This window comes from Dermacentor albipictus, chromosome 1 (assembly GCF_038994185.2).
Source record: "Dermacentor albipictus isolate Rhodes 1998 colony chromosome 1, USDA_Dalb.pri_finalv2, whole genome shotgun sequence".
Classification (NCBI taxonomy): Eukaryota; Metazoa; Arthropoda; class Arachnida; order Ixodida; family Ixodidae; genus Dermacentor; species Dermacentor albipictus.
The window spans coordinates 427,984,493-428,008,700 of NC_091821.1; the positions used below are offsets into that span (position 1 = coordinate 427,984,493).

General features: G+C 48.3%; 1 protein-coding gene across 2 annotated transcripts in view; it reads left to right on the forward strand.

The window, feature by feature from the left end:
• LOC135897352 (high-affinity choline transporter 1-like) overlaps positions 1 to 12,475 on the forward strand; it is a 77,489-nt gene extending 65,014 nt beyond the window's left edge. For both annotated transcript variants that reach the window (XM_065425967.1, XM_065425971.1), the window contains one exon: positions 11,649 to 12,475. In XM_065425967.1, coding sequence (XP_065282039.1) covers positions 11,649 to 12,301 — 653 coding nt within the window. In that variant the 3' untranslated portion in view covers positions 12,302 to 12,475. The remainder of the gene's footprint in view (positions 1 to 11,648) is intronic.
• Positions 12,476 to 24,208: the final 11,733 nt, after the last annotated feature.

Sequence of the window (24,208 nt, forward strand, 5' to 3'; positions counted from 1 at the left end):
CACAAATCTTCTGTAGTATGCGCATAAACCCAAAAAACGTCGCACTGACTTTTTGTCTCTGGGTGTCGGGAACCTCGCAACAGCTGCTGTCTTTTCGGGATCTGGCCGAACGCACTGGTGACGTGTCCGAGAAACCGAAGTTCATCGAAGCCGAATTGACATTTTTCCGGCCTAATTGTCAGGTCTGCTGCGTGGATAGCTTCTAATACTAGTCGAAGGCGCTATAGATGTTGGTCAAATGTGGTGGAAAATACGACCACATCAACCAAATACACTAAGCACGACTGCCATTTCAATCCTGCTAGCACAGTGTCCATCATTCGCTGGAACGTTGCAGGTGTGGAACAGAGGCCGAATGGAAGCGCTTTAAATTCGTAGAGGCCATCAGGGGTTACGAATGCTGTCTTTTCACGGTCCCGCACATCCACCTCTATTTGGCAATATCCACTCTTGAGACCCAAGGAGGAGAAAAACTTTGCACATCGGAGCTGGTTTAACGTATCGTCGACATGCGGATGGGGGTATACATCCCGCTTAGTTACGCTGTTCCATTTACGGTAGTCGAGGCAGAATCGAAGTGTGTTATCTTTTTTCTTAACTAGCACTACGGGAGATGCCCATGGACTGCTGGAAGGCTGAATAACGACATCTGAAAGCATCTCCTCTACTTGCTACTTGATGATCTCCCTTTCTTTTGGTTAAACTGGATACGGGTGCTGGCGTACCGGTCTTGTGGCGTCCTCTGTCATGATTCTGTGCTTTCCAACAGACGTGTGCCGCACTTCGAGGAAGTGGAGAAGCAGTCAGAAAAATCCTTTATCAGGGCATATATCTGTTTCTTTTGGGCACCCGGCAGTCTCGGGTGGACGGTAATTGATTTGTCGACACTGCAGGTTCCTAACCGGGCAGTTGACGTTGTCGTTAGGCTGCATAATTCGGTCGCTACACAGAACTAGTGGAAATAGGCAACATCTGTTCCTTGTGCGATGTGTTGGAATTCATTTCCGAAATTCGTAAGTGCGACATTTGCACGGCCATTGCTTAGGTGAATAAGACCCTGAGCCACGTAAATACCTTTGTTGAAAAGGAGCTCTATGTTTCCACCCGCTATGCCTTCGCGGTCGTAAAATGTTTCATTCGCCACAAGAACCATTATACTGCAGCGTGGCGGCACAGTTACATCATCATCAACGACGCACAGTGCAGCAAGACGTCGCTCCTCCGATTCTTCCACAGGTATAGCTTGTTTTGTCGAGAAAGACACGCTGGACCTACGTAGGTTAATTATGGCGCCGTTCGCTTGTAGAAAATCCATTCCCAATATAAGTTCTCGTGAACATTCTGGCAGTACAATAAAGTCAGAAACGTAAGTGAAGCCTTTTATCGCAAGTCTTGCGGTGCATCGTCCAAGGGGTGTAATAGCATGACCGCGTGCCGTGCGTATCTGCGATCCACTCCACTGCGTCACAACTTTTTTCGGGTGATTCGCCATCTTGAAGCTTATTACCGAATAATCAGCGCCGGTGTCGACTAAGGCATTCAGCTCGCATTCGTTTATTATCAACCGCAATCTGATACAATCCTTTCGCCCCTGCACCTGTTTACTAGAATTATCTCGTCATCGCACTGGAACCGCGTTGGAGGATCTTCGTAACTCTGGTTATCATCAGCCTCACCTCCACAGGTCGCTTGCTTCAGTTTTCCTGGTTTGGGCTTGGTGAACGACGCCTACAGGCAGTCTTGGAGACGCGCTTGGGCTAGGCGATCGGTAGCGCATGCGCGACAGCGACCGTGGTTGATGTTGGCGAACAGTAATGGGGCTTTGGAGCAGGCTGGGCAACAAATGCACTCGGTATGTGGCCACTTTTCAATAAACGCATTTCCCCTCAAGGCTTTAACGAGCTGCGCCACGAACGAATGCACTGGGTACGTGTTGCTCTTCAATGAACCTCTCACCAAGTTGGGTCACCAAGTGTATCCCACTGGGTGTGCGGCAAGCGAGGGAACATCAATCAGCGTTTGCAGGCACCAGCGCACCACCCTTGTAATCTCAGAGGTCATACGCTGACTTCTCGGCAGCCCCACTAGATAGCGCAGCGTGTCAAGAACAAAGTGCGAGAGAGGGGCCCAGTTGTCACACGATGCGTTTCTCAGCGTCCGCACGCATCACCGCGCTGTGCACTTCGAAGGCCATGCGCAGGCTTCGCGGCGGCGCAGCCAGATGGCACCGAATGTTCTTATGGAAACGCGAAAGAGGAGTCCTGTTGCAGTGCACGCCTCATGTATAACTCGTTTCGACGGTGGCAATATGTTGTGTTGCTATATTGATTCAATGCTAGACGCATTACCGTCAACAGTCATCGTGCGATATGGGTTCTGCGGTATTTCTTTTCCCTTTTCTGTGCAGCACAGAGCACGAAAGGTGATCAATTGACACCGAAAGTGCCACGAGAACCGTGTCAACGTATCGGACCTTTTCATTTTGTGGCAGAGAGCTGCAGGCTTACGATTAAAAGCCTTCACGGTGCACGTTACGTCAGGTGCGATTTGAACGTATGTCGGAGCAAAACAGAATTTCCATTTCGAGTTAGAGCTGACGTACATTGAAAATACAGCACCGGCTCGCTCAAACAACCACTTTGCTGAGCCATGTATAAGACAGAGAAGCAGTGTAGGTATGGAGTTGCTCTAATGCAACAGGCTCAGGCTCCAACTTGGGGAAGAAAACACTTATATGTGACAATAGCCCCCACTATTTACCTAGAAGTGGGATGGAGAGATTTGTGACTGCGGAGGAAGCTTTAGGGAGGGATCTATCTTCGCTAGCTGCAGAGCCCAATGTTTGAAGACATATTGTAGGGCGACCATTGCAAAATCAATCATTTCTGCGCATGAGACGGCGCAAATAATGATCAACTGGCACGGACGGTGTCACTAGAAGCGCTTTAACGTTTCGGGTCTGTGAAATCAATGATAGCGAGTAAATAACTTCCCAAATCGCCTGACGTGATGTGCGAGGTAGCGATCATCTATAACATAGGCGGTGCCAATCCATTGTAACAGCCTCAGGCTCCAACTTGGAGAGAAAAAAATTGGAGGACGCTTAAGCTTCGCCTTCAAGAATGGAACGCGATAGCGTCATCACACCCCGTTCGCACCACCCACTCATTCGCTCGGCATGCTCTTGAGTCACACAAAGACGACACCTGCGCCTGAGCAAGCGGAATAAACCAATGAACTCGGTGTCTCGGTGGTAGACACGATCTACGCGAGCCAAACGTCGTGATCGGCACGAACAGCCGGGTCGCGACGCGCCATGAAGGCGGACGTGATCATGGGGCTGACGCCTCGATAGGATCGTACTCTAGAAGCGGGCGAGTGGCGAGCCAGCTGTCGGGGCAGCGCCGTCCATTGCAAAGAGGGGGTCTTCTGTGTTTGCCGCAAGATGGCTCTGCGTGCAGGCCAAGCGCAGAAGAAATGTAGCGGAAACGTGCTTCGCTACGCGTTTAACTGCGACTTCTGTAATTTACATGCTCATAATTACCGATATACACCGCAGTATAACTTTCTACGGCATGTTTCTAAGGCAACACCGCATTCACTAGAGGCGTTTTTGTCGCGCTTTGAAGCATCGAACTCGTGGCTGAGTGGTAGCCTCTCCGTCTAACACTCCGGAGACCCTGGTTCGATTCCCACCCAGCCCATCTTGCAAGTTATTTTTATTTGTGAATTGCCTTCCACCATTTTTCGCTCACGGCCAACGCTGCCGACGCCGACGACACCGGCTTTTCTGCAACACGAGCTCCTTAACGCTTTCGCGGTAAAAACCATGGAAGTTTGGTAAGCATTGAAATTACCAAAGTGGAGGTGGGATGGGCAGCCACCTCGCGGCTGAAGCGGTCTCTGGGGGTAAAAGTTAGGCAGGCATTTTTCGTTCACATTACACTACCCGAGAGCAGACTTTGATGACAGTGTGGCACTTAGCTCTTGGTGTTCTGCTTCCGCTCCAGCTGATTTGAACGTTCCCAGAAGTAAAAATAGACCGTCTGCAAGCAGAGAGAGGTGTGAGAAAAAAATTGCGAAGTTCACATCTGAAAACCTCACAGTGTGTTATGCGGAACACCGTATAGGAGAAGTGCTCCAGAATAATTTCGACCACCTGGGCCACCTTAAAGTGCACCCAAAGCACGGTACACAAACGTTGTCGCATGCGCCCCCATTGAAGCGCTTTTGCCGCAGCCGATATTCGAACCCGTGACCATGTGTTCTGCAACGAAACGTCACAGACAATGAATCATTGTGGGCGGGTGAGAGGTGCGAGACTACGAGAACTTGACCCTCCAAGAAGGACCTCCAGCTGTCGAGAACTATAGCGCATTTTGAAAGGATAAAATTCGGTCTTTCATTAGTCGAGGTGGACGCCTTTATCACTCGCAGATCAAGCACTCCGTTGTTCATGAGCACGCTTCAAAACCAGAAAGAGCCCACTCATGCAGGTTGAACGTGCATGTGCTGTTTATCAATGCACCGACTTCTAATTTGTGCTCGCGCTGAGGGATAACTTCCGTCACCAGGCTTCCACGCTCGGACCAGCGTCCGAGGGCTGGCCAATCGGGAAATCGTGTTGCGCAGAAGAACTGTGAATACAGGGCCGTGGTGTTTCTGTTGTCTTTCAGATAAAGAAAGTCGCTTAACGAACTCTGTAGTATCACACATTCTTGTTGGCGATATACTCAAAAGATATCATGACAAGTCGTATTGTTACCTGCAGCGTGTACGTATGAAATTTTGTTTCAGCAAAATATCGCTTGAAATTTCGGTCTGAGCATCGAGGCTATTTAATTAAATAGCCTCGATTTTTTTAAAGCAAAACTGGAGATGGTTGAGCGACACGTTTTGGACAATTGACGAAGAATAATAACCCTTAGGTGAATGTTACCCAGTCTATTTATATGTGCTGAGACATAGCCTTGCAATGGATTCCACGTAAACTGAATCGACGGCAGAGCTGTAGCATCCTGCTGTTTGGCTTGTTGGCGCATTAACTTGGAGTTTACACAAGTTTTGTGACGAACACAAATTCTGACCAGTAGCTTCCCGGGGCTTCATATTTAAATACATGTGTAAGAAAAAAAATCGTTTTTCTCGACAATTACTACACCGAATGTGATGAGATTTGTCACATTTAAAAGAAAAAATTTAAATCTAGTGTTTGTTAACGACCATTCTTTTATTGAGGCCGTTGATTGTTTTTATAAATATTTTTGAAAATGGCGATATTTGCAACTCTGTAGCTCATCAATTAAAACCGATATCACAATTCTCAAAACTGCATTTAATAATACATCTAAGGCGGACAAGATCAGTAAATTATAGATCCCTGTGAAATATCCGTAATATTACCTTCTGTATAGGACTTATGCAAAACCCTTCTTAGCATTGCAACAAAACCACGTAAGCGGTAAATTAATAATCAAGTTGGTCAGCTTTAAGCGCTCTAAAGAATGCACTTTACAGATCTGCGATATCTGTTTATGGTGCAGGGCTAGAGTTAGCAAAATCTGTGCTTTCATTTTGTTAAAGACTTAGCAATATACGGCAACTTTTGTAAAAACATTCAAGTGAAAATCAAAATTCCGCTTCATATGTGGTATCTATAGATATGAAATTTCCCTCTCAAATCCAACAAACTTAATTAAAGCCGGTCCCAGCGTTATCTCAAAAAAGTATTTCTGCGTTTTACGTGTGTTTGAATATGCGGCATTGGAGTTGGACGCGAGCTAAGGCCTCGCTCCTAAAAAGATGAAGCGCCAACAGAAACAGCAAACTAAGAAAGAACAAAGACTGGGCAAGGCGCCACTTACAACTGTTTATTTATGTCAAAGGCGGCTGAACGTCTATGGGCAGAACGTCTTCCCCCTCTGCCCATGGGCATGGGCAGAGAGGGAAGGGAAAAGAAAAGAGGGAGCACTGATTATGCAAATGCGCACGTGCGAGAACACAGAAGATGTATATGACGGGAATCACACGATTAATCAAAATCTAACACTTGTCTGCCTTGCATCCGCCTTTAAAAAATCGTGCTGTCGTAAGGCGCACGAAAGCCTTGACGAACAGATTTTGAATTTGAGGAAAGCTGGCTTTTCTTGTTTGGTTTTGAGCGTAGTTTCGGAATCGTTGTTGAAAAAGGTGAAAGAAGGAAGACACAGAAGCAGTGAAGAAGGTCAGACTTTGGAAAACAAAGCTAAACCGGTGGGTGATACCGTATTCTCACAAAGTGGCGCGTAATCTTAAACACGTCGCTGTGAAACATAAAATTCCTGTGGTTTTTCTTTTCCCGCGCCCCGAAAACTTGCTACATTGTGCCGCCTGAATGGATCTGATGATTCTGAGAAAGTAGAATGTTCTATTAAACATACAAATACCACTGAAGTGTGGGGTACAGTACATCGGCCAAACTGGCCGATGTATTCATGAACGCCTGCGGGAGCACACGCTTTCGCTGAAAAATGGCTATGGCTCCAACTTGCCGCTTCATTGCAAGGCCTGCGGGAATGAGAATAAGCACGTATGTGAAGCAAAGCTTCGTGATACAGCAATCATGTTTAAAAGCAAGTATACTGTGGCGCGTGAACTGTTGGAGGCCAACGAGATTAAGAGGGGACACGTGTGTCAGCACCCCGTCGCCGAATATTTACAGAAATGAAAGCATGTTTTTAGATCAGTTTTAAATGTTGGTTAATCTTGTGATTCCCTTCATGTACGTCTTATGTGTCCTCGCGCGTACGCATTTGCATAAGCAGGGCACCCTTCTTTTTCCTTCCCCCTCTCCTCATGGCTATATATTCAGCTGCCTTTGGCCTCAATAAACAGTTTCGAGTAGTGCCTTGTCCTGTCTTTATTCTTTGTTAGTGCGCTGTTTCTGTTGGCACTTCATCTTTTGAAAGCTATGAACCAACTAGCCCCACAGCATTTTCTACAGCCTCTTAAAATTTAGTTATGCGTCAGGCAAGAGAAAAGCCGTTGGTAAAACATACCACGTATCTGGAGTACCACAAACGTGTTGTGCCAAACGATTCGGTGGCTCCATCCTTATTATCTGGGCAGTGGATCTTAATGCACACAACGTGAGGCCGAACGCAGCTGTATCACTCCAGCAATCTCTGGAGAAAACAGCATATTTCAGATCTACCATACACGCACCATATCCGGCCGACCTGTCGCCGTTGTTCTGCCCCTCTGAGCGATCCTTCCGTTAGCAACCAGTTTGTTGCATTGGTAGGCGATTCAACTGCTAGCGACCTGTCTCTCGGAGCTCCACTGGCATTACTTATTGGGTAGCGTGGCGTTGTCGGCGAGCTGCAGGCATCCGGTAGACCATGGCGACCGAGCAAGGGCGAGACGACGTTTTGCTAGTGCGAAACTTGCACTGTTTATTCAAAGGTAGTTAAAAGAAAATAAGAGAATGAAGTGTGAAGTATGAAGTATATCACAAGTACATTTCGGAGCCCCTTAACTAGGCTCTCTACAATCGTGTGGGCGGGATCTTGCTTTCGTCGATGACACGTGACAGGCACAGAGAGTAGGCCCCTCCTCCTGCAATACCAGGCACGGGAAGGAGAAATCGATCCTCTTTTTGACGAATCCGGGGGGGGGGGGGGGGGGAGCGTCGGGTGAGTGCGTCTCTCTTCGACGAATCTGGGGAGAGCGTCAAGTGAATGACCTCTCCGGCCAAGAGAAGGTGAGGGGGACGAGGTAGCACCCATGGTGCCACACCAAAAGAAGGTGAGGGGGACGAGGTAAGCACACACGATACCACGACCATGAGAGGAGCGGAAGAGGTCGCTCGAGGGCTCCTGTTCAGGGGGTAGAGTGAATGACCTCTCCGGCGCTCGTGGGCTCCGGCCAAGAGAAGGTGAGGTGGACGAGGTAGCATCCATGGTGCCACACCAAGAGAAGGTGAGGGGACGAGGTATGGCCCTTGGCGTCCGGCCATACCTAACACCGTGTGACTTCTTTTCGTTTTTCCGGGCAAAACTTTTGCCGATAGGGAAGCGTCGTGAATATGTGGCAGCAATCGCAAGCTGCCGTGACAAAAGCGCTGAAGTACATCCGGGCTGAAGCGCTCTTTCTGCTTGCTTCCATGAGCTCTGCCGGTAGTTGGGGCCGCTGTGACAAGACTCAGGGTCGTTCATTTGTTCAGTAATTTGCAAATTGAACGAATTTTTTTACGAGTTCAGTCCTGCAACGTTTCTCACAAAGGTGGAATTTTTGAGCTGCTTCGTTGGCTCCGTGCTGAGTCACCACAAGAATCCGCGAGCGGCACCAGGTGCCACTTCTAAAGGCATGTCCTGCGTATATGGTAATAGCGGCTTCAGTACAGTCGACGAATCACAAGGTCTCAGAAGAAGCTGAATTTTTTTTCCGTAGCTTGGTCACACAGCATGGTGTGCTTAAATTACATCAACCTGAACCTATGTGAGCAACATTGCGCCACAAGGTTTTGCTGGTAGCGGGTACGACATGCGGGGAAATTTAGTTAACGCATTTCACGGGAAACCACGCTCCGTGGAGCTTTACTGACGGAACATGCCACGCTGCTATTACATGGCAGTCTTCGTATGGATATGTACTTTTTTTCTTTGCGGTGACGTATACTTCTGTGCAATATAAAAGAATATACACAGTGGCACCCTTTTTATATGTTTCAGCTGAAACCTGCCCATTCCTAAAATTATTAATTGACTGAATAGCTGATGAAACTTCTGATTCGTTAGCGACACAAAGACGTATCGATCAGCGCCTTTAACAAAGGTTCCAGTGACAAGGGTGCACGCGGCTTTAGGATCCGGATTCCGAAACATTGCTTCATACGCGTAAAGCCACTTTGAGTGAATGAGTGAATTCTGGAAGGTTCCTTACTGAGAGGCGCCCTTATAACCGAGGGGTGCCCTCGTTTCATACTTTCCCAAAGTATACCAACGACACGCTGCACGTACATAAGCTTCCTTTGTTGCTTCAATTTTTTACGTAAATTTTTGACATTCATGAATTTTTTTTAATTTATTACGGTGCAGTATTATCTGCCGGTGCATCTCGGCTTTAGGGATTCTATTTGAGATATATATATATATATATATATATATATATATATATATATATATACATGCCTCGGTGCCTCAGTGGCGTTGCGCGGTCGAGCAACAGGTCGCAGGTTCGAATCACAGGCCGCCGCGACCGCATTCGGATGGAGGCGGAGTGCAAAAAATAAAAGAAAAAGAAAAGCTCGTGTACCGTGGCTTGGTGTGCAAACCGAGGTGGCCAAAATTAATGCGCAGTCCTGCAAAACTGCATCCCTCGCAACCTCCTACGCGGTTTCTGGACGTTCAACCCCAACAATTTGATTTCCTTTTCCTCTTCAATGCCCACCTGTTTTCAGTGCACGTCGCTTCTTATGTGTAACGTACGTGGGAAATGACTCCTTTCAAAGCAAGGCTTGCCATGCGAACCCTCTTGGAGTTTCACGACCGCATGTCTTAAGCGGATAGCTTACACTTTTAAAAAGATTCAGAGCCATTCCACCTACTGAAGGTGGTGACCAACGGAGCTGTATATATGGTGATAAATATGTTCATAATAAATGTGCCGATTGAAAATAACAAGTCACGTACCATTAACTATATTGGGGGGTTTCTTTCGCGACTTTCTATTCTGAATGTTTTATTAGATGGCATACTCCATACTGTTTTATTTCTTAACTTTATTGTCATTGCTTCTTTTTATTTATTATTTGGTCACCATAGCTTTATGATCGCTATGATATAGGGCCAGTGACTCTGTGACGACACTGGAAATGTTCGTGGCCAATGGGAGGTCTGTACACAACCGATGACGCGGCTTGGCCGCACTGATATTTGTGTAACACTGAAGGCCGAACCGTTCCGAGAGAAACGCCACGAACCACTTTCCGTCTGGACGAGAGACGTCTGTGTTGAAATCGATGGGAATGTGGAAACGATGGAAACGTGGTCGGTAAGGGTGACCCAACCAAAGGTGCGCACGCTTGGCGTTTTCGGCACGATCTTCGTTCGTGTAAGGTGCCACCCGCCGTTCCATTCCCGCTTCCGTTCACGACGGTGTTCTTCGTATAGGCGCGCTGTCCTTCCACAGTCCTCACCGCACGCTGCCTGCCCATTGTACGGATGGAAGGGAACTGCGATAAGGTTAGGTGGTTTCCCTATAGAGCCCGTGACGTCACAACGCAATCCATACTAAACAGTGTCTATTCCGGTTTTACGTTCTTTTTTACCTCATTTTTTATCACAGTACGTTTTGATTCTTCTCGCCATTAAATGCCGCTGGCGCGTACCCGGCGATAGGCTTTTGCTTTATGCTTCAGCTCTCTTAGCTCTGGGGTGGCCGCCATATTTTATTTTGTTATAATATTTTTATTTTTTCCCTATGGACACAAACCACCAGAACCTAGCGCATAACAGCTCCGCTGTAAGAATAGCTGAATTACGTGTCCGATGGTTCGATCGATCCTTGATCCTCACGCATAGCAGCCCGATGCTCTAACCATTAGGCCACAATCGTACGTGTACTTCGACTGTGCTAACGTCGGCCATCTCTTTGGGATGATGACCGCGTGCGTTACATTACGTAGCATGGGGGCGCGCGAGCACCCTAGTTTTCTTCACGCCGAAGACACAGCATTGAAATGGGCCAACCTATACAACTTGATAAGCCGCTTCACGCGGGCCTCACTTCACACAGATTCCAAGATGTGCATTGGATCTGCACTATTTAGAGCGCCGCTCCTAGGCGTAGCTCCTACGCAGCTCTTCCGTTGAGCGTCGGCGTCCTCGGTGTAACCGAGCGAACGAGCACACAGAAGTATAAAATAGCGAACGTGGAGCCCAGGGGCGGATGAAAGACGGAGATGGCGAAGGCAGCGCGAGGAGGGAAGCGGAGGAGGAGAGTATGGCGGAAGCACGAGAAAAAAAGCGTAATGCCGCGCAAGACAGGCTGTGTGGGGCCGACCCGCTACAAGATGGCGACAGAGTAGTGCGCCGTCGTATGTTCACCGATAGCATGCGGAGAGCGCGTCCACCGATACCATATGTGGAAACAAAGCACTGCATGAGCCGAGGTCTGTCTGCGGCGACTGCTATATACTCGCGCCCACGCGTCACACACGCGCTGCCTCTCGCGGCCTCCTGATTAGCGAGGTAGTTGCGGCACACTTCGCTCCGTTTGCAATGTGCCGCACGAGGCAGGTTGTCCGCGCCAGACTCGCAGCGTTCTCTTGCTAATATAAACCGATTGCATGTGTGATCATAATGCAAAATATTAACATGCATGCTTCTTTCGCGTATAGAGCTGCGCTCAAATTTACCATTAAGGAGTGTCGTAATAGCCGGTGAATCTTTTTAACAGTTATGTTAAAATCTTTGTGGTAGATAGCGCAAATCTCGCATTATACCAGGATTACCTTAAACAGGTGAACATGACTTGCAAGATAAATCACAGCGTGACATCATGTAGCCCCAATACGTCATCATTCGCGTTACGACCCATAACATCGGCAGGCGGATCATCTGCTCGCTGCCTCGACGAGCACTCTCCCATTCACCTCGACCGCGCAGGCTTCTTCGCCGGCCTCGTGCTGCGGTTCCTGTGCGGCGAGCCGGCGTTCGGCCTGCCGGCGCTCCTGCAGCTGCCCCTGTACGACAGCGAGCGCGGCCAGCAGTTCCCGTTCCGCACGCTCTGCATGATGCTCAGCCTGAGCGGCCAGCTGCTGGGATCGGCGGCGACCGCGGCCTTCTTCCGGGTCGGCCATTTCCGCGACTACTGGCACTGCTTCGAAGGGGTCGCGGGGCAGTCGACAGACGCGGGTGCCGCCGCCGCCGCCCCCGTGCCCTCCTGCACGTCTTTCGTTCCTTTGTTGAAGCCCGACGATCCTCCCGATGACCGGCACCACGAGGCAGCCGGCGCCGCTCCGCACAATAAAGCGCATCAACAGCAACATCACCATCTTCCCCACCACGAACCCCCAGAAGCGGCGGCTGTTGGAACGGCGGCGGCTGCTGGCTCGGCGCCGGCTTCTGGCACAGCGATGACAACCGGCGCTAGTGAATCCGACGGCGGGGAAGAAAAAGCGCGCCGGCGATCCTCCTCCAAGCCGTCCGAGGCTGGCTCGCCGCCCAAAAAGGCCAAGCGCAGGCGGACGAGCGGCGGCGCCGATAGCAAGCCCCAGGGACCTCAGGGGTCCCACGGGTCTCATAAGCGAAAGAAGTGATCGTGTTCGCGGGGGGTGCTTCCTCGGCCGGCGCCACGTTAGAACTCGCCGCCATATTGTGCACTCGAGTTTCTATTTTTATTCTTCTTATATATTCCCCACGTGCACTTTTTTTTTTCATCAATAATGAGCGTGAATTTGTACCGCGAAATACAAAAGTTGCGTTTCGTCTTATTAATGTCCCACTGTGATGCCGGCTCTCGACTGGCTGTACCGTATAACATTGTCTTCAAGAACCGGCGTTTCGAACTCTGACCACCCACCCCATATACCGACTAAGTGTACGTTGCTCCAGTCAGCACAACGCGCGAATTCGATAGGACGGTTGTGCATTTTCTTTGGGGGGGGGGGGGGGGCGCAGTATATACTATATGCACAGGCACGTCGAAAGGTTCTCGTACCACTGGCGTCCAAACGCAGAATAAACTTTTTTTACCGTCTGTGCGATTGTGTCGCATTCACGCACGTCACGTTAACGCCCTCCACCAACACCACCTAGATAGCACAAGGCCTGTTCACTACGCTCCATGACGTCATGCTACTTGGCCCGAAATTTCCATTGCCAAGGCTGGCGTGACGAAAGCGGCGACGTCAAAGTCACTGTTGCTTACTCGGGAGCATCCCCATTAGATTCTATGGCAGTCGGGCCAGGTAGCATGACGTCATGGATAGGAGTGCACAGGCCTTGTGCTATCTAGGTGGTGTTGCCTCCACGCGTCAGATCTTATATATTGAGCGCGAACGTTTGTTGTGCAAAGCAACTTCATGATTACAGCAACAAAGCATTCTTCAAAATGTTGCACGCCTTAATTGATTTAAAAGCACATTTGGGCTGCTTTATAAATGCCTTCTCTTTCTTTTTTTCAATTTTCAAGTGTGAAGTTAGTCATAACCTTGGTGCGCCAAAAAAGTTCGCACAATACGGACAATGGTTCTCCAGCGTTTTCCCAGTAAAACAATGCACCAACTTTCCCTACAGGCCACTCTCATGAACAATGCTGGTTTGTGCGAAACACTTCACTCGGGACTAGTTATTTCTTCCCGTCGTGCAGACCATTTCTTTATTCATATTTGTTTTAAGAAGTAAATTGCATCCGAAAGTCGAAGCATCGATTGTTATAGCAAATTAGTAGTGTTAGATACGGGACCTTTTCCTGAGCCTCCTTCGAGTTCACCAAACTACATCGAATCGCGCCACAGCTAATTAAGTAGCGCAGAAGCACGTACACCACATTCCCGAAGCGCGGCACGTGCAAACAAGTTCGCGGCCCCCACCTCGTATGCCGCATCTGGAGCTATTCACAGCTTGACTCTTCCCGAAAGTGTAGCGGGAGCCTGGCACGGTTCCAGGTAACGCAGGTCCCGAAAGTGTAGCGAGAGCCTGGCACTGTCCCAAGTAACGTGGGTCCCGAAGCAAGACGGCTGTAATGCATCGTGAAGGCCTGGCAGCTATCCCCCATCCGCCTTTGTGAGGGCATTTGGAAACCAGCGAGGCAATACCGCAGGGAGAAGTAAGCCCTCGGACAACTGGGGCCCAAGGAGCGACCCTCTACGCCAGGTGTGGCACAATCGCACGGGAGCCTACCATTGGCCGAAAATGGCGTCACCTGAGCGGGCTCGCCGATTGGCCGAACGCGACGTTACTTCGAGGCACCGAAGGGCTTAAAAGTCCGAGACCGGGAGCAGCAAGAGAGCATTCCTAGAGCATTCCTTCATTCATCTCTTTCGAGCTTCTTGCCATGGGCCGCAGCATCCGAGTTGCTGCCGGCCCGTAATGACTTTATGACTGTTAAAATCTTTGTACTCCAACTGTACATAATGTTAATAAACCTCCAGTTTTTCATCCCGACGTCCTCCTCAACTCTAACAACTGGTTGCCAGTGGTGGGATCGCCTCCAAATGCTACAACTGGTGGCAGCGCTACGGATGAGCCTTCGTCGAGAGAAGTCCTGAGGAACCCGGAACAACGAAAAAGAGCCTTCGTCCAAAGGAGTCGCGAGGAACCGGGAAGAGCGAAGAAGAGAGAGCCTTAGTCGAAAGAGGTCCTAAGAAACTGGGTACAGCGAAAAAGAGCGAGCCTTCGACCCAGAGAGTCCTGAGGAACCGGGAACAGCGGACCAATGAACCAGATGGCAGGGTACTGCAACCGTAAGTGCGTGCGTGGTTTGTTTCCTTTTGATTCGCCAGACTTCAAATGTTGTGTGTTCATTTTGATAGTTCTAAGAATCGGCCATAGATCTTAGAAGGTTGACGAAGTTAGACTTGTTGTTGGTGTGCGACGATTTGGGAGTTGAGGCGGGCGAACAGATGAAAGAGCCAGCTATCATAAAGGCGATTCAAGATAGTGGCAATGATGATGAAAGCATTGAGTTTGCTTGGGAGGTGATACAAGAACCACGGGAGCGTGAGCGTCGTGAACGTAAGCGTGAGAGTCACGAACGTAAACAAAAGCACGAGAAAGAGATAGCAGCATTGGAAAAACAGATACAATATTTTCAACAGTTAACGGAACAAAGGCAACACCAGTCCGAAAATTCTGTAGACAGTACAGAGCAAAAGAGTGAAGTATCTAGCGGACTTTGGCCAAAAGCCAACGAGAAGAGTAGTGCCTGTGAGATTGGCTGCACATTCATATGTGAATGGAAAGGACTAGCCGCTAACGATGCCTTAGTGGCAACAGAGGCCGTTAAAGGCCAGAGTGAGAGCGACGAGGTGCTGTGCCAACAGAGGACTGTAGAGACAGCTACGCCAGCTGCGAACAAATTGGCATAGTTATCGCGCGCGTGCGTCGCATATCATGGTATCGAGGTCGTTAGCGAGGTACAGAGTACCGCTGACCCGACAGACGCGAGCACCCATGTCGTGATAACTGTCGAGTCGGATCTGCGTGCTGAAGTGCACTGCCAGCTGGGCGATGCATTTGAGGGCAGCTCTCAGGATTGCGAGCTGTGTAGCTCAAGAGAAGACAACTGCATTGTTCAGGGATCGGTGCAGCTCTCCGCCAGTCTAGATAGCCAAGAGAGGGATGATTTAGTTTAGGATGGTTTAGCCATGAGGGATGCAGTTTAGTTAAGGATCATTCAGACTGTGCGGGTAAGAGACCGATCCGGGACGACGAAATGTGTACCGGCCAGCACGAGGCAGGAGAAGGCGACATGAAAGCGAGATCAAAGAGAAAGCGCCGTAGAAGGAAGCGCGCTAAAGATCGGAATGCGGTGGCTAATGTAGCGCGGCCAAAGACGGCGAAGGACGCAAAAAGCCAGGGCGCAAGGAAAAGAAAGGTGCGGTCGTCGTTGACGATGTTGACGCATCATAAAAGTTCGAACCACAGGTCAAAAGGAGACCGAGAAGCATGTTCTGCACGAACGCGGACAAAGGGCACGGGGCAGTTAAATTCCTCGTCGTTCTTTTCGAAGCTCAGCGTGTAGGGCGAGGAAGCGCAAGGTGGCAAGACGAAACGAGGTGGGGAGTAGCGACGCGGTCAATCAAGTTCGTGTTGAAAGCGGGGTGCCAGGACGCAAATTGGCAGGAGACTGTAACGTCTTGGGGGAGCTGATAGTGAGTCAGCCTTTTTGTTGCTCCTGGGTAGCCAGAATAGCTTTCAAACTGCGACCCCCTCGAGTACGGCTCAAATGAGTCAGACGTAAGCGTTTGGAAAGGGAGGCCAGCAGAGGTTCCATAGAAGAGAAAAGTGCTGTTTTGTTTTTCTTTTTTGAGCATTTGGAAAATATCGCGATTTAAGACTACACTTTCTTTCAGTATGTAAAAGTATGAGCTTTGTTTTTGTTTTGTTTCAGAAGCACGGAGATTTGAAAGACGTGTTTTATGTAAACACGTAGTTTCGCGAGATGTTCATTAATGAGTAAATAGGCTTGTGTGTGTGTGTGTGTGTGTGTGTGTGTGTGTGTGTGTGTGTGTGTGTGTGTGTATGTGTGTGTGTGTGTGTGTGTGTGTGTGTGTGTGAGAGAGAGAGAGAGAGAGAGTAACCTGAGTTCGGTGAGAGGCCTATCGTAAAGCACGTGTGTATTAGTTAACGTTTTTATGCGTTTTTTTTTATTTTCTAAGGTTAAGCGCGTGTCCTGTGCGGACGGAAGGAAGCAGAAGGTTTATGACTGGGTTGCTCATGTGTGTTAATGTTAAGGGCAGCCGTATTCTGAGTTCTTTAGTAAGCGTGCATGGAACTAGTTATTATAAGGCGCATCATTTTAAGGGTTCTGCGGATCGTAAGTCCCGCAAGTTTAATTGCTCGCGTAAGTTATGTGTCCTGTAGGGACTAAAGGAAGAAACGTGAGTAAGCGTAATGAAAAGTTTGCCTACGACGCAAGTACGCGTTCTGAATAGTGACCACAAGGCTAGCGCGCTTGTGATTACGTACTTGTGAAGATGGCCAGACTGTTCAGTGGCAATGGTACGTGAGATAAGTACGTCACTGCGCTAGGGTGAGAACAGGCTGTTCGCGAAATTAGTCCACTTAAGTTATGTTCAGCTGTTTAATTCATTATTTGTTTGCAACGACAACGACCCTTTGTTTTGCTAAAACAATAACATTTTGGTCTTGTTGGCATTCGAGAAAAATGGATAGCGGTTTGGAAAGGTGGTTGGAACTGCTTTGTCAAAATTGGGGAAATCAAAGATCATGTGCACGGTTCATTTTGACTCAGTAATAGCCTGGCGAGTCAGGGGTAAAGAGCCTGCGCTCACACGTGGTGCAGCGCTGTGTTGTTTTGTTTGTTTGACGTATGTTCTCCAGGGCCCAGGACCCCGAAGTTCGTCAAACGAGGCTCGACACCAGTACCCTGCAGGTTCTTTCAGCGTTCCTCATGGCCAGCGAATTGATTTCACCGGCCATTCCGAACTTCCGGGGCGAGGACGAGTTGTTAGATACGGGACCTTTTCCTGAGCCTCCTTCGAGTTCACCAGACCACATCGAATCGCGCCACAGCTAATTAAGGAGAGCAAAAGCACGTATACCACATTCCCGAGGCGCGGCACGTACAAACAAGTTGGCGGCCCCCACCTCATACGCCGCATCTGGAGCTATTCACAGCTTGACTCTTCCCGAAAGTGTAGCGGGAGCCTGGCACGGTTCCAGGTAACGCAGGTCCCGAAAGTGTAGCGAGAGCCTGGCGCTGTCCCAGGTAACGTGGGTCCCGAAGAAAGACGGCTGTAATGCACCATGAAGGCTCCCAGCTATCCCCCCATCCGCCTTTGTGAGGGCATTTGCAAGCCAGCGAGGCAATACCGCAGGGAGAAGTAAGCCCTGGGACAATTGAGGCCCAAGGAGCGACCCTCTCCGCCGGGTGTGGCGCAATCGCACGGGAGTCTACCATTGGCCGAAAATGACAACACCTGAGCGGGCTCGCCGATTGGCCGAAAATGGCGTCACCTGAGCGGGCTCGCCGATTGGCCGAACGTGACGTGACTTCGAGACACCGAAGGGCTTAAAAGACACAGACCGGGAGCAGCAAGAGAGCATTCCTAGAGCATTCCTTGATTCATCTCTTTCGAGCTTCTTGCCACGGGCCGCAGCGTACGAGTTGCTGCCGGCCCGTAATGACTTTGACTGTTAATTTCTTTGTACTCCCACTTTACATAATGTCAATAAACCTTCAGTTTTTCATCCCAACGTCCTCTTCAACTCTAACAGTAAACAGCCACACGAAGTAAGGTTAGTAATTAATTAAGGAAATATGAGACATCCACCCGTTCGTAGCAATTGCTACGAACGGGTGGATGTAGTGGGTGGAGTAGTTTTATCTGCCGTATAAATTTGTAAACAGTCGCTTAATTACTAAGGGAATTAACAAGCATGGTGTCACGCGCGCACAAGCAAAGATGAACAGGTCTCACTCGATGACCGCTCACACTCGCTGTCAAAGCACTGGAGTGATAAAGCGTGGCAGCAGCTGCGCGCAAATTGACCTTCGTGCTGCCTCTCGCTTCAACGTGATCTAAGCGGCGAGAACACAACGCACACAAAGCTATTAGCACTCGGCGCACTCTGCAACCATCGCAGATCGCTTTCAAGATAAGGCCCGCGCGTCCGCGGCATACACAGCCGCCGCCGAAGTAAAACGCACCCTCTTGCTCCCCTCACTCCGCTGCCTTGCGCGCGACGGAAGACGGCGCGCTTCCTCCCCGATTTCCTCGCTTGCGCAAGCGAGATTGACCTACCATCGTCGCCTCACACTCGCACGCTTTCACTCGCACATACAGCACACGGCGCGTGGCGACCCTTAGATTTTATACGCGACATCACAGCGACGGCAAAAGTGCGCCTGGGGTTCCATATAATTGCTATCGCAATAAAACCAGTAAGCGGCGCGAACTGGTAGTGAGTCCTTGGTACTTCGAATGTAGTATATGAGATTACTGCACGTAAGACGACCGCTAATAAGTACCGCACACTTTTTGCTTATATTTATAGTTCGTATATCATGAGGCGTTTGCGCTTTATTCTATGCGCATTACGAAGCAAAGATGTACACGCTAACGAGCAGCGTTCGCGTCCCTCAATGCATGGAGGCACGCATGATTGCTATTGTACGCGCGAGATCGAAATTCTAAAGCACACATACGAGCTAGAATCAAAAGCGCACGCGCGGCTATGGGGCTGCGCGCTGAACTGCGTATTGCGTGTAAAAGCGTCGTTTCAGCTTAGCGAACTTAACTTGGCTTGGATAAAAACACCCTTGACGTGTTAATCACTTGAAATGGAAACCACGAAAGCACGTAGCTATTATTGTAGAAATAACTTAATACTTCTGAAAACATGAATAGCAGCAACATCGGCTTGATAAGCAAAATAATACTTTCTCAGAGCGAACACCGCACTTGTCCTCTGCCTCCCACCAACCCCGGTATATAATCGCTATCGCGCTTACGTTTCACTGTTTCCAGCATGCTTCCAGTGAAAGACTAAATACACCTTCACTGCAGATCGAAAAATTCCCATAAAATGTGTTCCACAGCGTGTTCCGCATTAGCACTGCATGTTTCGACAGTTTGACCGGTAAGCTTTCCATCGCACTAAAAAAAATGGGTACCATGAAAATTGGTTGCCAGTCCCTTTCCTTTCACACGCACACTGACACATTATATTCGACGAATCACTCTTTTTTGCGCTAATTGAAGGTTCTAAGCGTCGAAACCCTAGAAAAAATAGTGACGAGACTCAATGCGCCGTTAACAATTTACTGTAGTAGCGTTCGCACAGCCAGCTTGGCGTTTCGTTACCCAGGAGGATGAGTGACCTCGACCTCGGATGAGCGACCGCGACCTCGTGAGTCATGCTCATGAGCGACCTCGGCTGTGCAAGAGCACGCGCCCCTTTTCATCGGCGCCTTTGTACCAGCGGTGGAAGTCTGAACCCAAACCACCGACCATTGACCACAAAAGCGGGCGCAAAGAAAAGACAGTTTGTATTGAACACGGACTTTGACGCATGAACGCCTTCCCTTTCATGAGCATTCCTCCATGAGGTCTAAGCAACCGAGTCGACGCCGACCTTTCCACCGCTGACGCTCACTCGCTTAGCCGCTTAGCCGGTCAGGGCATGACAGGCTAGGGTCCTTATAAACATTTTCACATGATCATTATGATCATTATGATCATTATGCATGATCATTATACAATGAAACATGATCATTATAAACATGTGAGGGCCAAGTATCCCGCAGCACACAGAACTTTAACTAAGTGGCAATCGGTGGCATGGCGTTTGCTCCAGACCAACACCTTCCCTAACTCTGTGGCATACAGCCGCTGTTACCCAGGACTTAATACAGCCGAATGCGAAATCTGCGAAGGCAGGGCAGACCTTCAGCCGATGGTTTGGTCGTGCCCCCTCAAACGTAGTCACGTCCAACAGAAATATCGCTCTTCTTTAGAAATCAAGTCTGTGGAGCAGTAAGAGACCGCGCAGCTCAGCTCCGATGCGGAAGTGCAAGTCCGACTCGTCCGGATGGCTGAAGATGCCGCCGGGGCCCAACGGCTCCTGGCAGCCGCCTAATGGGGGAAGACAGAAGAGGATCTCCCACCTCTTCCCCTTCCCTTGACCCCATCCCGGGCACACAATAAAGTTGTTCTCTCTCTCCCTCTCTCTCTCCCTCTCTCTCTCTCTCCGTCTTGCGAACTTCCGCCCAGCCTCATGTGAGTTGTCCTTGGAAGGCACGTCAGTAGGCACGTTTCTAATTGGCCGCCTCATCAAATTATGTCTTTAAATATGTAATTATGTCTTCCATCAATAATTAGAGAAGATAGAGGTCATGCCCTGTTATTAAAAAACTAGAAAAGCTATTAAACATCACTAGCAAAGAGCTATTCAGCACCAGAAAACACACACGCGCCCACGCACCCACGCGCACATACAAAGCCAAAAGTTCTGCATAACGCTTTATTATTATTATTATTATTATTATTATTATTATTATTATTATTATTATTATTATTATTATTATTATTATTATTATATTATTTTGGCGGTAATAGTGACGCATATTGAAGTGGCCTATCTTTTGCTCATTTAACAGCTTCCAGGACATCCGGACTTGCAGTTTTAACACAACGAGGTGTATTACGTGATTTTACATGCTTGCTCTGTTTCCCGTTTACATCCCGGAAACCAGAAAGAGAAACTTCTGAATATTCTAGATATCCCTATTCAATTTCAATCGAAAAGCTCTTAATCAGCGCATTACTGCTTATCACGCGTCAGCTTCTGAACAAGAAAAATCGTGACAAAAACTGCAAATACTTTTTAAGGGGTCTCGCTGACTTTATCGAAGTTCCTCTCATAAGAAAATGTAGTCAACCTCTGAGATAGGGCTGCAAGAATCGGCGCCTGTCTCTGCAGCTCCCCAAGAACTAAAGCCCCTTAAACGAAGTTTAAGGGGCTTTACCGAGAACCGTGCAGCAACGCCACGCAGCGAATACGAACGCAAGCGGCGATCCGGCTCTCCCAGAGGCCGCGTTCCCGTCATAAACAGAGATGGCGGCACAGTGCGTAAGAATTGCTGGAGTATTCTCTCTTCTCTGCTGGAGATTGCGCAAGCACCAAATGAAACTGAATTTTGACAACGAACTAGTTTAAAGGAACGCGTAGTGTTCGTTGGGGGGAAGCCTAATGTTCAAAAAAATATAATAATTATGCAGATCCAACGCACATGTTGGGATCTATGTAAGCAAAGCTTCTTACGATGTTTGTGCATACATTTATCCATGTTCGCGCTTGCGTTGACGCACATGGCTTAAGAAAACGAGTTGTCCGCGTAATTCGCAGGTTATTATTCATCGCAGCTGTGAACCGTGTTGTTTTGCAGGGGCATTAATCAGAAAAAGAGATTGAATAATAAAAGATACAACGAAGGTTATATACCCGTATAGAAATTTCTAGCAACATTTTTTAGACCGGCTTTAGACTATTGTTACAAGAACCTTCCAAAGTCAAAATTCCACCAACTGTCTTTATACATCCTAACGCCGCTCTAATAAGCAGAACTATATATAGTTCAGCTTATTGAATTCCGCGCGGTGACTTAAGTACCGGACCATCAGTGAACGTCAGGAATCCCAAACTCTTTTCCTGCATTGGCAGCTAAATAATTGCCTCCCAGGAAAGAGGATCAGGAAGTAAGTTATCCCGATTACTTTGGGGTAGAATGCCACTATGTGGATCAGGAATTCCCGGAAAGTGGGGCACGCACTGCGCTGTATGATTTGAATAGTAGGTCAGATTCAACAGATTGCATAAGAATCTAGAGGACGACTCAGTAAAATATCTGGCCACATACATTAATGATTTATGAAAATATGGGGTGTATCTAGAAGAATGGAAGACGGACAGCACTATCTTAATACTAAAGCCGGACAAACAACTTAACTTGGGTAAGCTCAGGCCAATTTCGTGAAGACAATGGATCGTGTCATATTGAACAGGTTAACGAAATATGTGGAGGACAATGACATCGTGCCGTACAATCTGATTGGTTTCAGACCAGGCTTATCCACACAAGATGCCATGCTGTTCATCAAGCATCAACTGCTCTTAGCCAAACCAAAGAACATTCGAGCTCTGTTGGGGTTGGATGTCGAAAAAGCTTTTGACAGAATTAAGAATAGAGTAATACTTGAGGTGATTTCGCTACTGGGATTGGGCAGAAAACCCTATGAAGTGGTTAAAACCTTTCTCGGCAATCGCTTAGCTCACCTTAGGTTCGGGGATAATAAATCAAAGAAGATGGATCTCGGTGACAGAGGGACGCCACAAAGGTCGGTCTTGTCACCTATGCTTTTCAACGTGTCCATGTCAAAAGTGGCAAAGGGATTAAAAGTGATAGAGGGCATTCACTTTACCATTTATGCAGACGAGGTGATTGTATGGACCACTGAAGGAAGTATGGGACAGGCCGAATGCAGACTTCAGAAGAGTATTTATGAGTTAGAGTCCATATTAGAAGACATGGGACTCAAATGCTCTCCTGATAAGTCCGAACTCCTAGTACTCAATAACAGGAGAATGGGTAGAAAACCGAGAGGATATGTTCCCGAGGAAGAACCCAGGTTAGTACTAACCACGAAGGCAGACAAATCTATTAAGCAGGTAGAATCCATTAGAGTCTTAGGGTTATTCCTGGAGGCAAACGATGCAAACGGAAGAACAATACAAATCACAAGCAAGACTAAGGAGGTAATAGTAGTGCAAAGGACAATCGCTAACAGACACAGAAGATTGGTAGAGGAGAGCGCCGTGTGACTGGTCCACGCTTTCGCCTTGTGTCACTTCTCATATGTGGCTGGGATGCAGTTGGACACAGACAGAGCTAAACAAGTTCAACAGATTAACTAAAAGGCATGTGAAAACAACAGTGGGGTTACCGGTTAACCCGCAGGATGATAAATTAATGAAACTGGAGCTCCACAACACAATGGCCGAGATAATTGAAGCTCAGCAAATTGCCTGTAGAGAGAGGCTCTCTGGTACAAGGACAGGTAAAGCAATACTCGAAGAGGTAAGGTGGTACCCGACCGAATCCAAAACTTCAGGTGAAGACACAGTAGAACTAAAAGATATCATAAGAGACATAAGACGACTCCTTTCCCCAGAAATATGCACCCGGTGCACAACCTGGAAAGAATAAAGGCAAGGGCCAAAGCTTTCCTGCAAGAGATAGAACACGACAGAGTACATACGGCTTTTGCAGATGCTGCATGGGTCGCCGGAAAGAAGGCCTTTACGGCACTAGTAGCAGATGCAGATGGACTCACTTGGGATGCTATTACAATCATGACTAAAGACACGACAGTCGCGGAACAAGTAACGATAGCATTGGCTTTAAGGAATAATAAGTGGACGTGAACTTACAGTGATTCTAAGATGGTTATTAGACACTTTACCAAAGGCTTTCTAACCAAAAGGGCTGCCCAGCTGATCGGTGGGATGGACAGCCAAGGAATCGAAATCCGCTGATTTCCTGCACACATACATGGGGTCTGTCGGTCCATTTCGGAAGAATTTACACGAGATGGCTAACGCAGCTGCAGGAGGACTTATACTATCCGTGCACTACGCGACCAGGACCATAATAATATACATGAGGAGGACAGGGACCAATCACTTACATATAATGAAATCCCGAAGTATTACTACATGAACAGAATGGAATTCCCAGTGCCACAGGCTAAGCTCAATAGAGCTCAAGCGGTGACTTTGAGATTGTTAGACATGAACTTATGCGAGTCCAAACTTTATTAACAAGCTATATCCAGAAAGAGAGGTGTCAATCAATTGCGAGAAGTGTAATGACATCATTACGCTGGATTATGTGCTTTTGCAGTGTCCTTTGTCTTTCACAGACTGTGACAAATAGAGAGACTGGTGGCGACGAGTCCTTCACATTGGAGTTATTT